The 18,716-nt window shown below is 40.8% G+C and overlaps 1 protein-coding gene across 1 annotated transcript in view; it reads right to left on the reverse strand.

Annotated features, from left to right (window-relative positions):
* The window catches only part of LOC122808494, a 666,541-nt gene that overhangs the window by 19,037 nt on the left and 628,788 nt on the right, over positions 1-18,716 (reverse strand). The window contains exon 27 of the mRNA XM_044079450.1: positions 10,115-10,267. Within this exon, the coding sequence (XP_043935385.1) occupies positions 10,115-10,267 (153 nt within the window). The remainder of the gene's footprint in view (positions 1-10,114; positions 10,268-18,716) is intronic.

Genomic DNA, 18,716 nt, shown 5'->3' on the forward strand with positions numbered 1-18,716 from the left:
TATGTCGGAAGTACTTCCAATTTGGCATTGCCTAAAAAAGGCACTATGGGGAAGAAAATGTTTTAGCTAACATTCAAAAGCCTAGAGGGGAGAGGTACAGACCATCCCTGGCAAAGCAGAATGATCTGTTGACCATCTCCTGCTAATTATGAAAGTCAATCATCTTTTGTTCATATTGTGGCATCATCCTTGGAGAAGGTAAAATGATGCTCAATGCTAGGCTTATACCAGCCTGAGACACATATTCTGAAAGCTCTATGATGTCTCTCTTCATAAGTCTAGGGAGGTACATCTCAGGTCATTTACTCCCACATGGACTATGACTGAATCATATTGGTAATTGTGATCCAGTGACCTGAGTGCATGTGTAATGTGGTGGATCTTAGCCCATGATAAGCAACTGACCGTAACTTTCTCCTTACTCAGCCTGGTGAGAGGGACATCAGTGTTTCTCATAATGGAGTCTCCAATGACTAGAATGTTGGATTGTGTGGTGACTTATGGGCTTAGAGGATGAGGCTCCATGAGATGTAGCTCTGTGTTGATGTGGATGTTGCTCTGAAAGAGTGCATTTGGGGCTGCTGAGGGTATTTCTTATGTGTACTTTGTCTAGGAAGTCTTTGTGGTTTGGGAAGATTACATCTAAGTGCCTCAGTATATGTGGATCTTGGTCTACTTCTCTTCATTCAAAGTACATCACTTTGAAAAAGAGAAGTAGACCACACTTATGTGAAAGTGCACTTAACCGAAAGTGTACTTCAGCGAAGAACGGTTCAACGAACTGTTAAGAAACACTGAAGCCCAAAGCACTCTGCAGTGGGGAAAAGGGAATTTACCTGTTTCCCACCTGTAGTGCGATCTCAGAGTTGGTATATTTAAGTAGGGGGTGTTTGGGGGGTGCATGGGGACTTGTCTCCCTGCAAAAACATTGTTTTGGTGTTCCTGGTCGGTTCGTTGAAACGTTCTTCATGAAAGTGCACATTCGGTTAAGTGCACTTTCGCGTAAGTGTGGGTCTACTGTTCTTTTTTGAAGAAGTGTTTTTTCGATGAAGTACAGTAGATCCGTGGGTCTATATGTCTGTTTTAAATTGTGCATAATGGGTGCAGCATGTGTACTACTGACAACCTTATTGACAGTAGGAGTACTTTTATGTGAGAGCTTTGACTCCAGTGACGCTCTGTAAATACATCTCACACATACCATATCAGTTTGAGAATTAACTTGTTGTCAGTAAACATGAGGTAATTTCTACATTACCTCAGGATGTCTATATCCACTACCCTGGTAACTGGGACAGTGGAAAAGTTCATATCCGTGGCAACAGATCCCCTTTTTATTGATTAGACAGTTGGAGTGAGAATTTCAGTCAATGTCAGGAGTATCTGGTTTGCAACTATGGAGACAGTGCTTGTCACTGCAAGCTAGCTGTCCTGTGTGCAACTAGGTATTGGAGAAATTTCAATCATGCTTTTACAGGAAAAATGGCACTCAAGGTCTCTGAGTCTGTACAGGGCACTGCCAAACACATGAGGGAAAACTAATATGTGGACTCTGAAAATTTAAGGATGAAGTATTTAGGCATATATTCTGAAGCTAGAAGCAAATCAAGCAGTATTTACTGAAAAAAAAAAGAATTAGCTTGTCAAGAATGATGAAAAGAGGGAAGTTGCATGAATGGCTACTGCCCGGCTACTGCTAGTGTTGGTCTCACCACAGCTTCACTCTGCTGGGATACAATGCTCCTTTGCTTCTTCTCTCATCAGAAGCAAAATGTTAGCACCAATCCCAAGATGAGAAGCAGGCCACAGCCTGTTTGGTGATCCACAGTCTTGTCCCAGATGATGCAAGGGCCTGTAGGCTTGTTGTAGCCTTTTCCTGGTAGATGCCTTGAATAGCAACCAGACTATTCAGGAACATTAAGCACAGACACTCGCTGTCCATCCAGAAACAGTCATGAATCAATGCACTTTGCTCCTTCTCTCACCAGGAACAAAATATAGGCACAAATTCCAAGCTGTCACCTATGAAGCAGTTATTAGGCTTTCTGGTAATCAGCAGTCTCCAGGAAAAAAATGTCCCTGTGCACCTTCTCTTACCAGGAGAAAACAGAACCACTAATCCCAAGATGACTATTGAGAAGTAGAATGTGAGCTATCCAAAACCTGGTGGTCTTGCAATAGATGTTTAAAGGTAAGATGAAAAAAACTGGTTGCTATCCTAAATGCTGCAGTATACACTAAGCAATTAGATATGATGGACAGGGTAAGTAAGCTATCAATGTGGAGAGCCACTCATTTTAAAATAGCAAGATAGATTGGAAGGGGGTGGGCACTTTGTATTCTGTTACTATGGAATATAGCAGGATGGCCAATAAATTTAAACAGTTAAAGGGGAGTAATTTCACAAAATGATAATTTTGTGCTTACTCACACCAGCCAATGAAAAGAGGGATGGAAGGCACTGCATATAATGTGGGCATGACTCCACTATAGAAGGCACTGCATATAATGTGGGTATAACTCCACTATGGAAGGCACTACACATAATGTGGGTATAACTCCACTATAGAAGACACTGCATATAATGTGAGTATAACCCCACTATAGAAGGCAATGTATCCAGTGGTGGTACAACCTCACTATGGAAGACACTGCAGCCAATGTGAGCATAACCCCACTATGGAAGGCACTGCATGCAATGTGGGTATAAACCTTACTATGGAAGGCCAGAATATAATGTTGGTATAACTGCACTATGGAAGGCACTGTATATAATGTGGATATAACTCCACTATTGAAGGTACTGCATATAATATGACTATAACCACACTATGGAAGCTTATCAGGAGTTTCTAATGTCACCTATGGTTAAAGCCTACCCCCTCTATGTGTTCAGTGATTATACTCAATCATATTTGCAGGGCCATAATCTGGGGACAGTTTGCAGATATCTACACTGCGGTAGAGATGACTGGTATATTGCATGACTTTCATGAGGATGTGATCCAGCCATGCCATTGCCTCCAGAAGGCAACTGAGTCAAGAGATACTTTCTTGATAAGTCTCATGAGGGTTGTGATGGAACACATTTCCTCCATGTCCACCTCGATGTAGAGGATAGCAAGTGCCCAAAGATTTCCTTATTCTGAAGGATCATCAGTGGCTCTAAGCATAAGGAGAGATGGGATGGTCACATAAGGAGACTATCACAGGGAGCAGGGTCAACACCAACAACTGTATGGGTATCACATGGTATTCAGTAGCTGGCCATGACATACAGCCTCCACAGTTATGATGTCATGATCACATTCTACCAACCCACATAGTGGGTAGCCATGAACCTGTTGTGAATGTGCACATAGGCAATCCCTGTCAGCATACTCCAGGAGAATGACACTTTGATAACAGATTCCTTGACAGCAGATGCCATAAATCTTCTCTTCCACCAGTAGTGCCACATCAGTGTCTTGGTGGGCCACTGATCCCAGTATCACAGTAGCCTCATAGCACAGTCATGCACTGTTTCCATCACCCAATCCATTAAGGATATTATGTATGAAAAAGATTTCCCTGACTCCATGAGACCCATATCTCTACCTCCATTAACCCCTTTAAGCTTCCCCAGGTCGTATTGACAGCTGAGTGCCATTGTATCTCTAGGCATCTGTGCAAATAATGATGGCTTTGACTTATACCACTGTCCCACCCACCAGTGTGGTGTAAGTGGAGATGTCTGTGCACAGTGTAACTCAATCATGCACTGTCCAGCATAATCTTTGCATAACAAAGAGATACTGTGTACTTATCAGTGATATTGGGCTGAACAAACTGTTGCCACTTCACCTACCCTGCTCTGTACTGTGCACAATACTGCTTAATTGTAGCTGCACTGCAAATGTTGATTGCTTCCTTTCAGCAATGCTAACACTGCTTTTAAAACATGTTGATATAGTGACTGTGAAAGGTCCTGATGTTGCAGATATAGAGGTTTCCAGAACAGAGGCCTGTACTGCCTGATTCTTGGCTAATCAGGACAGGTATAGCACACTACAAAGATCTTGCAGGCTGTCATAGGGGCATGCTACTTGTCAGTTGATGAAATGGTAGCCCTTGCAAATGGTATATTGATGTCCACTGATGCCAGGTAGGTCCTTAATTTTCACATGTGTGAAATCTATAGCTCATAGTACTTTGAGAAGTTGGCACTTTCATAGAAGTCACTTATGCTGCTGGCTGTTTACTCTGCTATGTTTGGAAAACAAGTATGCCATATAAAGGAATTTATCCAGGAATGTCTTGGGTATTCATTAAGCTGAGACCTGCAATATACACAGAGCCCCATATTTCTCTCTGAAAGGTCTCTGTAGCTGCAGTTCTGAAAACTTTTCATACTTTGGCATCCACTAGTATAAGAAGGCTATCTGTTAAATTGCATTCTTCCATATCTAGTCTGTTGGCCATACATGTCACCCATGTAATATCTCTGTTCACATTAAACCAGTCCATCAATGCTGGTCAGTTAAACATTTGCACACTTTACCCAATGCTATGTAGTGCCCCTGGATGGAAACCTGCAGAGCATACAAATATCAGATGATGCTGTACAACAGCTGTTGTTGATCCATGCATTTTCACCAAATGCAAATCTGCAAGATTCTGGGTACTTTTTGCCTTTATACTGACAGACAACAACTGGTGTGTTTTCACTGATGACAGCTATGTATGAAGTCCTGCACTCATTAGCCTTCATTTACATCTAGTTCTACACTTATTACTCAGTGCGTATTGCTTTCTGTATCGCTATACCGTAATTTACATTTTCCTCTTCCTAGTCCCGCACCTTTCAGCTCATTGCTATATAGTGCCAACTGATTTTGTGGATTAATACGTAGTAGCACATGCTTACTTTTGGCACAATAGCATGCGGCATACTGTAAAACAGGATAATGCATACCAGCCTACATCTCCAATTTTATTACCTTAGGTTGAATGTAAAAGTATTTGTTTAGTGTTCTATTTATTCAACACATTAAATAATATTTGATATATTTTTGCTGATTAATTCCTTTTCCAGCCATTTACAAGAAAGTTTTAATCTCCAAGAAATAATACATTTGAGATGTATTAAGGGTGGAAGTTGGGATATTGATGAGCTTCTTAACACTAAACTGTCTACAGTCTTGATGAGCTTCTTAACACTAAACCATGGAAAAGGAAGGAGAGATACAGCGATCTTTATTTGTATAAATTAAATTAAGCTTTTGGCTTTTAACACACATTTCAACTGTCCAGATTTCATAGGTTCTTTGGTGTGCACTAGGCTAATGGCCCTGGAGCCTTTGCAAGCCTAGCCCATAGAAGTGCCCTGGCATTGTGCCACCCGTTGTTAGTTCCCAGTGCTTCTATCAAGAAGAGCCACTGGATTGACCCTGGGGTGAACTTTCTATTACCCATCCACTCATCAAGATTTCTCTTGAAGAGGGTCAGCGAGGTGCTCTGCTTGACATGTATGGGAAGTCTATTCCAGAGCATTGGCAGTCTCTGGGTGAGGAACCTGTCCCTCCAGCATGTTCTGTTGATTGTGGTAATGAGGTTGAGGTCTCTAGAGAGTGTGGTGTGGAGGGATTGGGATTTCTTTAGATGTAGCATTTCTAACAGAGCTGGGTCAGACATGGCTTTGTAAGTCAAGCAGAGATCACTTCTAAATAGGTGATATGAGCAGAGAATAGCTGGAGTCTTTTGAGTCTGTCCATGTAGGACATGTGTTTAATGCCTATGATCCTCTTCGTGAGGTATTTCTGTAGCCTCTCCAACTGTTGCAGGTGTCTAGTGAGGTACATGCCAGGGCATGGCATTATACTCAATAATTGGTCTAATGAGGGAAGAGAGAGAGAGATGATGACCTCTTTCTTCATGGATGCAAAACCCTTAGTAATGAAATGTGCCACATAGAAGGACTTTCTGACCACAGTGGCAATGTGGTGGTCGAAGGAGAGGTTGCTGTCAACCTGCATCCCCAGATCTCTTATAATGCCTTCAGTGTTCAGTGAGCTCCCATCGATGTGGTAATTAGTGGGAACTGAGTTTTTACCAAAGGGGATGATGATGCATTTTTTGGCATTAAGCTTAAGGCCATGGTTTCGACATCAGTCATTGGTCTCAGTGAGGCCTTTCTGTAGGATATCTGCATCACTTGGGGAGTTAATAATGCCTCCCAGCTTGCAATCATCTGCGAACATGGTCTGCCAGAGTCTTTTTGTGTTGGCCTTGTCTTCTGAGAAGTAGATGTCAGACAGGAGAGGACCCAGGACCGATCCCTGTGGGACTCCACTCATAACTGGTCAGCAGTCAGACTTGGAGTCCACTACTTTCACACTGTGATCTCCCTTTCACAAAGCCAAATTGCTTGGGGTCTAGAGTTTGGAGATTTCCTATATCTTTGTTAATCAGGTCCATGATGATGCACTACATAGCTTTACATATCAGACTCATCAGGCTAAAGGGATGATAATTCCCAGGATCTGTAGTCGCTCCTCCTTTATGGAGAGGGATGACTGTGGCGGTGCACCATTTGGTAGGGACAAAGCCTGAGGTGATGCTGTGACTGAACAGGGTACACAGATGTGGTGCCAGTTCACTTTGTAGTTCATGTAGAACACAGCCAGGGATATTATCAGGTCAATTGGAAGCTGTGTTCTTGGCCTTGGACAATGCAGCTTTAACTTGTGCTGCAGTAATGCTGGGTGCCTGGCATTCTTCTGGGATTGTGAATGGTCCTTTAGGGTGGGAGAGAGGGGTAAAGTTGGCACTCAATTCTGTCAGCCAGTATGTTGGCAATATCTTTTGGCTCAGTATAGGAGGTACCATTGTGCAGTAACTTAGAGCAAATCTGGGTATTGCCATGGAGGTTCTTGATATAACTATAGAAGGCTTTGTGATTTTTTTTTAGTGTCTGTTGCAATTCTGCCTTCATAGCTGGCTTTGGAGGATTTGGTGACAGATCTCACCTTTTTGTTGAGGCTAATAAGGGAGTTGTTCCAGTCTTGGGACTTCACCTTTTTCTGCAACAGTTTCTTCCTTCTGTTGTGGAGTTTATTAATTGCAGGGGACCACCAGATTGGCTTTCTTTTTTTTGGAGGAAAGTGTCTTGGTTCTGTTGGATGTTTCGTACAGTGCACTGGTGTATGATTCGGCAGTCATGCAGCTATTTTTCATTGGCATCGGTGGCATGAAGTCAGCAACCTCTGTTTTTAGGAGCCCAAAGTCAGCATTGGAGAAGTTTTCAAGGTGGTTACCTTTGTGGGCCGTGTGGGTGAGATGTGGATTTCTATGGTGATTTGTTTATGGTCGGATCTGACCATGGAGGGATTGACTATTGGTGTAGAGCAACGATCACCCATGTTAGTAATAACCAGGTCAATGATGTTGCTTCCTCTCTAGCAGGGGTCAGAATGAGCTGGTCCAGGGCATTGGAACTGATTAATTCCAGGAAGCGTTGGGCCAGTGTATTGCTGCTTGAGTAGTTTTCCCAATTGATGGAGGGGTAGATGAAGACTCCTAGTATGAGAATGTTGGGTTGGACCTTGATAGATTCCAGGGTGCTTAGGAACATGGAGTGAGAGTATAGGGACATAGTTGGGGACCTATAGCAGGCTATGATCTGGATTGCCGTCTTACCCAATGTTAGTTGTACCTGAAGTATCTAAGATGTGTTATGCTGGGCTACTAGTCTGGAGGTGAGCATATTCTTTATGAATATGGAGACACTGCAACCTTTGGAGCTTCTGTCCATGTTTTGGGACTGAAAGGTGTGGAATGAGTTATAGCCTGGTAGCACAGGGGTGCTTTCTGCCACTTTAAACCAGGTCTCTGTTACAGCACAAATGTCGATGTTTTGCATTTTCAAGAGTGCTTCGAGTGAGTGCATCTTGAGATTTAGACTTCTAGTGTCGAGCAGCATGATCCTCAGATTGCATTTATTTATAGCTGTTATGGTGGAAATTTGGTCTTTGGAACACCACCTAAGAAAACCACTATAGGGTGGCAAGAGCCTTAGCCAGTACCTGGAAACCAGGTGAACAGATGCAGGCCATCTCTGGCAAAGCATCGAGGTCTGTCAATCATGTCATCCCAAGCAGACAGATACTGGATCCCCTTAGAATGACATGAGAAACTTAGCCAATTGTTGAAGTCAATCATTTTCTGTTTGTACTGTCGTATCATTCTGGGGACAGTAGGATACTGCTCAGGGCAAGGGTCATACCTGCCTGGGCCACATAATCGAGAGCTCCACCATGTCTCTTTTCATGTAGTCCAGGGAGGTGCATCTCAGGTCATTCACACCCACATGGACAATGACAGAGTCATACTTGTACTTGTTGTGGAGGGACCTGAGTGCATATGTTATGTGTCAGATTCTGGTACCTGATAGACAGCTGACTGTTACTTTCTCTGTGTGCCTCACTATTGAGTTACCTATGATTAGTGCATTTGGCAAGGTGTTTTAGCCTTAGGGGCTTAGCTTGAGGAGCACACTGTGGAGGTGAGCAATGTGTCCTGTGGTTTGTGCTGTGTTGTGGTGGTATAATGCATTTCTGTCTTGGAGGTCTCTGCTGTTTGTGTAAATTTCCATTGAGAGCTTCTGCGAAGGTGGGTGTGTGGTTTGTGTTTTTATGTGAGAGCTGTGATGGTGGGTGTTCTGGAGGACTATGTGTTCCATGTGGTGTGGCACAGGTGTTGACCTTCTCCTCTTGACCAGCTAGTCCGGTCTTGGCTGGAGAGTGCATAGCTTCCAATTTGGTGATATAAGTGCAGCTCTCACAAGTCTGAGTGTTGGGAGGTTAGAGGAGAGGGTTGTCTATGTATATGAGGCAGTTGCCACACTGCCTCAGAATGCCCAAGTGCACCATCTTAATAGGAGAAAGCACAGGAAACTACCATTTAATCATGTCAGGAGGGGTGATCATAACTGCTAAGTACTGGAGCTATTTCCGTGATGAACGACTAGTGCTGATGGCACTTAGGTGTGCTACAATAATTGCTACAAAACCTGTTGAAGTGCAAAGTGATTAGGCTATTTGAAGTGCAAGAGAGAAAGAACTAGCAAGATCTATGGGAAAAACTGAAGAGCAGACTTTCTGGCACCAGTAATAGTTTACCTCAGCTTGGCGCCACTACACGGAGCTTAAACTAGTGCAAACCCGCGCAAACGCGGGCTTTTAAACCAGAAAGTTGAAAGGGATAAAATAAACAAAAGGGATTGAAAAAAACAAAGTGTACAGATTTTTGTTTCATATTTTTGGTCTGTTCCTCATACAAATTGTGGTTTTCTGGCAAACGGTTGAGGATTAAAGTCACTAAACAATAGCATATTTCTGAGTTTCAGATTTCACAGCCTTTGTAAAATGCATGCTATTCTATCAATGTTTTATGTTTATAAACGCAATATTTAAAATCTATCCTTGATTTTTGGTCTTTGTCCCAGCATTATTTTTGGCTTTGCCCAGAATTTTTGTGCTAAGAGGTTGAGAGGTTTGCTTCTAATGAAACAGTGATCATAAAACCTTATAATTACTCAAACAAAAGCCAATTACACACAAAGATGTTTTTTGTGGAGGGCAAACACCCCCGCACCTCTCATGTGGAGAGATGCACACAGGCACCGCGGCTAGTTATATTTACCCATTCCCATACAGCACTATATCGGGGAAAAGGAATCCTCTAAGATAGTGTAATGTCACATGTTAGTGCTGTATCCTTGGAATTGTAGACTACGGATTAACAATAAGATAATCAACTATTTCTTGAAAAATGTTAAACCTGGCACTCAAAGTTCTTAACTGCCTTGGCAGTTTCAAAGTGATGATGAAGTAGGCTAATAGGCATTCCTTAACAAGATTTTACACAATCACCGGTATGATCAAAACTCGTAAACTAATACTTGAGATTTCTACTGTTAAAGAGGGTTTGACCTGCCAGGAACTTCAATGCATCCTACATCTATAGCAACTACATAACTTTAGTGCTAACATAACCAGTGGTCCTATAGATCATGCATCACTGATGAGAAGTGAGGTACCTTGACTATAAAACACTTACCTTATAAAACTCTTACCTGGAGACTTCTGTACTTGCTGCTTTTCTTTGCACTCAAGATTGTTTGTTTTCAATAACTGCAGGTTCCCTGTTGCAATGGACTTCAGCTGATCATCTATTTCATAAAGAAGTCTAAGAAGTGGAGAAAACTTGTAAAATTTGGCCCAGTCATCTGCTGAAAAAATATCATGTGTTAAAATAATAATATTACAAGCCAGAATAGTGAAACATTTTAAATGCCATTTTTTTAACATGCTGCCCTTCAGTGGTACAGGATCTGTTCAAATCCAATGAATCAAGCCTACCCTTCAACATTTATTTGGCAATAATAATAAATAAAAATTAACAATTTTAAACTTGTTTTCCTTCTTTTATGCTTCATATACATAATTTGATGGTTCTATATGTTGCATCGTCATATTATAGCCTCCCTTGAAGTGGTGTATAATCTAAGATTTACTAACAAAATGTATTTCTTTACTCCATTGTATGTGCCTGGTCTTTTAAGAGCACTTTCCATTTCTTGAATTATTTGTTCCAGATCTCATTGAATTACAGTAGTTTTAGATGCATTAACTTCAGAATTGAAACAGCATTTTGTCTTCTAGCTTGCAGTGAGTCATATAAAGAGCAGATGTACTCATTTCTTGGTAATTTATACTTATTTATTGATAGATGCACTTACAACTTGTTCTTTAGTCTGCATAGTATATGCAACAAAGGTTGCTATAATAACCAATGCTTGTATCTGATGTATTACTTAGAGAATAACTGATAGTTAAGCCAAAATGTATTAGGATACATTTTGGAGGTTCTAGCTTTGCCGCCTACAAGTCATGAAGTTGATGTGTGATGAAACTCAATTTAACTCAGATATGCATGGGAGTGAACTATCTACCCCCAATAAACATATCTAGTTATCTATCCTGCCATTTGATATGCCTTAACATTCTATCTTGCATTCCATGACAACATGCCCCCTTACCCCTATTCTGCCTGGCTCATATTTTCATGAAAAACTCTATGAATTCTATCTTCGCCAGCTATGGTTGGAGTTCACTGAGTGGGTATACAGCTCACTGTCAAATAATGACATTTGGAGATCCAAGGAGTAGTCAGTCCTTGCAATCTGACGCTTGTACTCCCTCCAGCCTGCTCTTTCTTTCTTTCTTTTGTTCTTTTATTCTTTCATTCTATCCTGTTCAGAATGACCTATTCACATCTCCCTTTCCTGGTCGTGTGCACTAATATCACACCCCCTCCCCCCATGAATCTGACCTTTGATGGGCCCTCTCCTTCCTCTCCATTGCACTGATCTTTTAGACATCTTTCCAGTGTATTCATTTCCACAGCCTTATTTCCCTTCCCTTCCCTTGTATGGTCACCAGAACTGCGTGCACTATGCAGTGTGTGGTCTGATTCAAGCCATGTAGCATGGAAACATTGTGTCTTTGTTTCTGAAATCCATCCCCTTTAGAATTCAGCTCAGACATAAGTAGCATAGTGAGGGTGGGGTAAAAGGGAAAACTGCCCTGGGCTGATAGTGTTAGGGAGGCACAATTGGCCCGATCCTGATCACTCTTTAACACATACAGGCTTTTAAAATCCAGCATTGCATTTGTGGTCAAACCTGAGTGCTGTAGAGCTCCATGTGTGTTCAGAACTATAGAACGGGTTGCTACAGTTTCAAAGTATTTTTTTTACTTTAACTGAAACCTGAGTGCTGTAGTGCTTCATGCAGGGTATAAGCTGTAGCAACTGCTTGCTACATTTGCATCAAGTAGTTTGCGACAGATTAAAAGAAAAAAATATATATTCTTTTTTTTTTTTACTTAAATGAGAGGAAGGAGGGCTGGGGTAGGGCATAGAAATAGGACCTGATTCGCTGTGTAGGAGGAAGTTGGAGAGGGGGGCTTCTGGCTCAGACTTGTATTTACTCTTGCTATTGTCCCGTCATTCTGTTTCTGGTGGTGCAGTGTATCTGTGGTTAGTGACTGCAGATTGCATGCTGCACTCTTGCTATCATGCTGCTACTTTATGAGGTTTGTTGTGGCCTAAGTGCATTGTTTTGCATCTATTCTCATGGAAGATCATCTGATACCATTATGTGCTTTTGTTCAGACTTTCCAAATCTTTTGCTAAATACTTTCACTACCATCATCTCCCACTGATGCACTTATCTTTGTGTTGTCAGCAAAGAGGTTGATTTTTAACTGTATTCCCTGAGACATTTCGGAGACAAATCACACTGAAGAGCACTAGATCCAGGACAGACCCTGGTGGTACTTCCTAGTCACTTTCATAATTCCTGACATTTTCTCTCTCATCCAAATTGTTTCCTACCATTTGACCATTCTGCTATTCAGTTAATCAATCTTGGCCTTACTCCCATATATATTAGCCTCCTTTATGGGACCAAGCCAAAAGCCTTGCCAAAGTGCAGGTATACTACATCTAATATTCACATTTACCCAGGTCATAAAATTAGATCAGATTTAACTGAGAGTTCCTTTGGCCATGAACCCATGATGGCTGCAGTCCTGGAGACTTTGCCCCTCTAGATATGCTACCACCCTTCCATTCTAGATTCTCTCCATGACTTTCCCCTGACACTATTACTAAGCTAACAGGACTGTTGCTTCCAGTATTTTTCTACTTCCTCTTCTTGTACAAGGGTACCACAATTGCTGTTTTTCAGTCCTTCAGCACTACTGTATTAGCCAATGATCTGTTGAAGATCTGTGTCAAGGCATTTGACAACATATTGACCAGATTTCTGAGGACTCTGGGAGGTAGATCCCTTAGTCTTTGCAGTGTATCCCGCCTAAGGACAGCCATTTCCCTCTAATCCTTCTGATTACTCTGAAAGGCAGCCCAACTGGTCTTTTTCCTATATTCTTCCTAAGGCCTGACAGTTCCATCTAAACTTTCCCAATCACTATTCTTGTGTTTTTGCACTGATCCCTCCATTTTTAATACAATACTTTTCTTAATTCATAGTAAATTCCACTGAACAAATTCAAGTGGGCGGCACAGTGGTGCAGTGGTTAACATTGTCGCCTCACAGCAAGAGGTTCTCTGTTTTCGATTGGGCTGGGGTTTCTGTGTGTGAGTTTGCATGTTCCTGTGTGTTGGCGTGGTTTCCTCCCACTTTCCAAAACAGTGAAAGTGTGCTTTCTATGATGCAGGGCTCATGTGCATGTATAGCATATGACAACACAGATAAATATGAGATTTATGCATTCATCTACAAAGTCATGGAACACATAGACCACAAAAAGAAATAGTGGGCCTAAGGCACATAACTTATGTGGACCATCTCAAAGCCCTGTCACTATACTCTTGTGTCATACAAGCTTCTAAGAGATGACCTGCACCTGGCTTATAAGGTATCCACTGACCCAGAACTTATAGGCCTACTACATAGCCACAAGTCAAATGGTATATGGCATATGGTTAATGGTAGATCTCAATCTACCCTTCTATCTGTCTAGCTATCTGTCTACATAAAATAAACAATAAAGGTCCTACAGCAGACCCTTGCAGTACACCACTTTAACTGGAATATGGAAGAGGAAATGATCCTTGAAAAAACTTTAAAGGTACAGTCAGAGAGATGAGAAAGAAAACACCTAGAACCATACCAGAGATACTGCAATAGGTCGTAATTTTGTGTTTGAAAGTGCCAGGGTCCACAGCATCAAATACTGCTCAGAGATCCAGGAGGACTAACACAGAATAGTGCCAGTTGTCTCGAGCAAGTAGAAGATCACTGACATTCTTCATAAGAACATTCTCAGTGCCAAGACGTGTCAAAACCTGATTTTAAAAGAATCCATGAGACCACTAACTGTAAGGTAATTTTCAAGTTGCTTGTAAACAGCCTTTTCAATAACTTTCTCCAAAAATAGAAGGTTAGAAATCAGGTGGTAGGAGTCAAAGATATCTAGATCCAAGGATGGTTTCTTGAAAGTGTACATAACTATGGCTTTTTTTCACTCCCAAAGGAAATAGACCATCTCTCAGTGATGAAACCAGGATCTGATAGATTACTGGTCCAAGAACAGCGAGGCTGCCATCAGCAGCCTATACGGGCAGGGTCCCATACTTGGGATAATAGTAGTAGTGAACTCATCATAATCAGGAATAGTAAGCACCATCCAAAAGATGTAAGGAGGAGAAGAGGGGCTGGAGCATCTGCAACACTCATGGGGTCTAATAGTACAAGAGTAGAAGGATGGCTCTATTGGTAGGAATCTTGTCAGCAAAAAACAAAAAAAAAAGACAGCATCAGACTCACACTGCAAGTTGGTTAATGCTGTTCTAGTGGTGAGACGGACTGAACTGCACAGCCTCACTAGCACCTGTCAGACTGAAAATGGTTGATTTGCTGCTTCAGAGAGCTTTCTGGAGAGAAAGGTTGCCTTTTTATGAGAGATCTCTGCATGGTAGATGGCTTAATGCTCATCCAGGTGAAGTTTATCATTCCAAAATGTTCAGTCCAAAGGCATTCTTGCTGTAGAAGATGGAGATCATGGCCAAACCATGGCTCATGTCATTTGGTAGAGACTGAGCAATCATGGGGATAATGACTCTAGTGTTATTGAAAGTAAGTTATTGTTGTCCATCAGCGTGGCATCTAGAGTCAAGACCATTTTCAGACAGGAACTGAAGACATACAGTGGAAAATATTTCTGGAGTGATATGATTAGTTGAATAAGTTGTTTTCAGTTCAGGATCAGGGGGACAATAATGTTGGAGCTCCAGGGCAAAGTGAACCAAAAAGTGACTAGACCAAGAGACTGCCAAATCAGAGATCATCACATCCATTAGGAAGACCACGTCCACAGCATGGTCTAATTTATGGGTCACAGAGGTATATACATGTCAAATCAAAAACCTCTCATAATACAGCTAAATTATCTTGCAAGTTTCATTGACCCAGCTATTAAGGTCACTCAACATCAGCAAGTGCTGATGATTAACAACTGAACTGGTGAGGAAAGTCCTTGACAACCTGGTGGATGGTATGTGAAGAGGAAGTGATAATTTGCTCCTGCAACCATGATATGTTCAAATGAGGTCTCCCTATTTACTATATGAATCAAACTCAGCCCATCTGTCCCACAAGCAATTACGTAACCCCTAATCCTACTCCTCATTGGGTGCTACATTACTGAGAGCCCAGATGGAATGGCTGCAGCAAAATATGGGCCAAATTTTTCACCCAGCCATGTCTTACCGATAAAGGCAAGTTTAACATCCTGCAACAAATTACAGCTAATACCTGTTTTTATTGCAGATTAATTTTGCGTCGATATACATTACCAAAAGGTGGGGCTTAGGAGAATGGGCTCCTGATACCTGTCACTGATGAAGGAAAGGAACTGTAAATACTGTCAGAGGGAATTTATGTCATTTGATTAAATGCTCATTTCACTGAATCACAATTACTTATGTGGCATGATGCTGCTGTTTTTGGAAGTCCATTCGAGAGATACATATATAAGTGGTTTGAATCCCACAGGTAGCCTCTACAAATATCACAAGTTATGTTGATTTGTGGGTGGGAATGGCATAATGATTAAGGTCATCACCTTATAAATGCAAATTATAGGGTTTGATGCATACTTCTGGTTATTGGCTAGGCTTAAAATGGCCTTTAGTACTCAGCTATGAACCTATGAACAAATCTCTCAATACAATTGATTGCAATTTAACTTGACTGAATCATAATTCACAGAAAATGTTCTGCACAACAAAATTACCATAAATTATATTTTTACAGGGATACTTCTCCCCCTATAGCCCTCCTATTTATATATATATACTAAGTCCATGATTGCACAACCCTGGAGAAAAGAAAAAAAAAACACCACACACACACACACACACACACACACACACACACGCACACACACGCACACACACGCACGCACACACACGCACACACACACACACACACACACACACACACACACACACACACACACACACACACACACACACACACAGTGAATCAGTGCTGGAGCACAAATACAAGCACCTACAGACTTGGGGGTACAACATGATGGTGGCTATTGCCAATCCACTCAAACTCTTCTAGACTCACTTCCCTAATGACCAGAAGTGACACAGTCACATACTTTTCTATAGATGTCTCTACTTTCTATTAATTGTGATTCAGTCAAATTTATTTTCAGTCAAATGAGTTCAACCATTTGTGATTCAGTCAAATGTGCATTCACTCAAATTATGTGTATACATAAGACGTAATGAACTTGGAAGGTTTACACTAGGGAAGCATAATGCCCCTTTGGTCCACTATGGGAAAGCACAATGGAGCATCCAAAAGGGCTGGTCAACATCTAGGACCACTGCGTTTACACCATACATGCAAATGACAAAAGGGCAAAATGAAAATAAAGATCTGTTATACTGCAATCATTTGAAGATAATTACCATGGCCATGATAACTTACCAGAAAAATAAAATCTACAGTGCAGCCAAGTAAGTAAACCAGAATAAAGGCACATATTAAAATATAGACCAACATAAGATAAAAACTATAAAGTAGTAAATATAAATTTAATGATACAGACATATGTAAATCAACTGTTAAGGAGACATAAAAAACAATAAAGTAGTAAAAGTCCTTGAAATGTATATGTTAACTGTCACTCAAGTGGTGTGAGCCATATAGTTAAACAATTAAATTGTAAACACATAATAAATCAAAGCTGAAAAGTCCTTACTGCCAATTAATTCGCTAAATACTGAGAGGCAAATTATGCAGACTATGCAATTCTAGAAGAAGAACTAATTTTGATACCCCCAGAGCCCTTGTATTATATAGGGCTCTTGTTGAAGTCACAGACATTGTAATGTGGGGATCCCTATATGTTGTTTCTTAAGAGATGAAAATGTAGTCGGGGACCCGGGTAGCTGAGCTGACAGTTCTCTCTACCTTGATCATTATCTGACAACTGTAATCACAGAACCCTTCTATTCAGCACAAGAACCAAGGTTATGTCATCTGGAGCTAATGGTGCCAGTGTTGCCTTATATTCATCCCCGATTAGATCAGTGCAATGTCTCTTTATGTTGTTCCTCACTTGACATATCAAACATCTAGATAAGCCTCAGAAGTTCTTAACTAATACAATTTCAGGCTTAAACACCCCAAGCTAGCAAAAGAAGGCAGTAGCTTTATATCCTGACAAAGTATCTTCCTGCCTCATGAGAGGTGATCTGTTCATCTCCTAGCTCTGCATTATAGACCCTGTTGTCCTTGATCTCTTATGTCTTCACAAGTCTAATAGCTTAGTAAGCACCAGAACAGGGACCTACATCTTCACTAGCAGATAAGCAGAAAGTAATGGAAAGACAGATTCATTATACAATGCCTCACCTATTTCTGGAATAAGATGCCCCTGCAGTTTTAGCACTCCAACATATTATCATCTTTCAAACATAACCTAGATCACTGGATGGGTACCATGAAATTAACCCCAGGAATAACAGGGCCTAGCCTTCCTTGTAAAAGAAGTTAAAGCCTGAAGATTGCTATTGGCATGCCATTGATGGTTGAGACACTAAATTGCCTTGAAACTCCCATAAATTCTATGAATCACATGAATCCATTGATATATTTCCTGTTATGATTAGGTCATGGTAGCTTATGTTCACAGTGTAGTCTAAGCCAACACATGGGTTATGAAACAGATAAAAATTATGATAACCTGTCAAACTGTTCTGTAGGGAAACTTGATACTTGGTAAGAGTACCCAAAATCTCTCTCTCTCTCTCTCTCTCTCTCTCTGAAGTTGTAGAAATGTTCCTCCTTTATTGTAGTTTCATTTAAAATAAGGGGCTCTGAGGCTTTGTGTAAGTTGAAAGCCTTTGTATGCAATTATTTCTAAAGGTAAAATAATTGCATAATATGATTTTGCACTAAGTGGAAAAAGCTCACTTCTCTATATTATTCATCTCATCACTTTGAAAAGAGATGAGACTTCCTGTAGGTAACTATGTACCCTGTCTAGTTAGATATCTAGTGCAAAGAATTTTCAGATATGCTTCTGGAGTGTCACAGTGTTATTCATACAACTGGCATGCTGACACCCATAGGTAGGTAAATGAACTTTAAAGTCTTTAGTCAAAGTTAAGTACTACATTATGGCATCTTGTAAGTGCCATGATGTATTAAAGTCTATGGGTACATCACACCCCTAAGTTGATAACACTGTTGCTTTTCAGTGGTATCAGTGTATTGAAAACAATTTTTGTAAAGTTTTTTTTCTCTTTTTGGATTACGGAAAAGCATTCACTGCTATACTTTATGCACTATATACAGTCATGCAAAAAGTAAGTCACGAAAGCATGACAAAACATTTTAATCCGGTTCATTATTTCCAACTTTCTTCTTCTTTTGTTGATTTTGCATTTTCCAACTGCATACATGTTTTCGTTGTTAAAGGACGTTTATCTAAAGAAAACTAATTTAAAATATGAGGAAAACAATTTGCTCAAGTTGTATTCCTTCTGCATGTCCATATCTTTATATAAAAATAAAGGAGTAGTATATGTATTGAACTGAAGAAAATGTTCTGTTTGCTATA

Source organism: Protopterus annectens, chromosome 8.part0, assembly GCF_019279795.1.
Source record: "Protopterus annectens isolate FY-2018-M chromosome 8.part0, PAN1.0, whole genome shotgun sequence".
NCBI classification, from domain to species: domain Eukaryota; kingdom Metazoa; phylum Chordata; order Ceratodontiformes; family Protopteridae; genus Protopterus; species Protopterus annectens.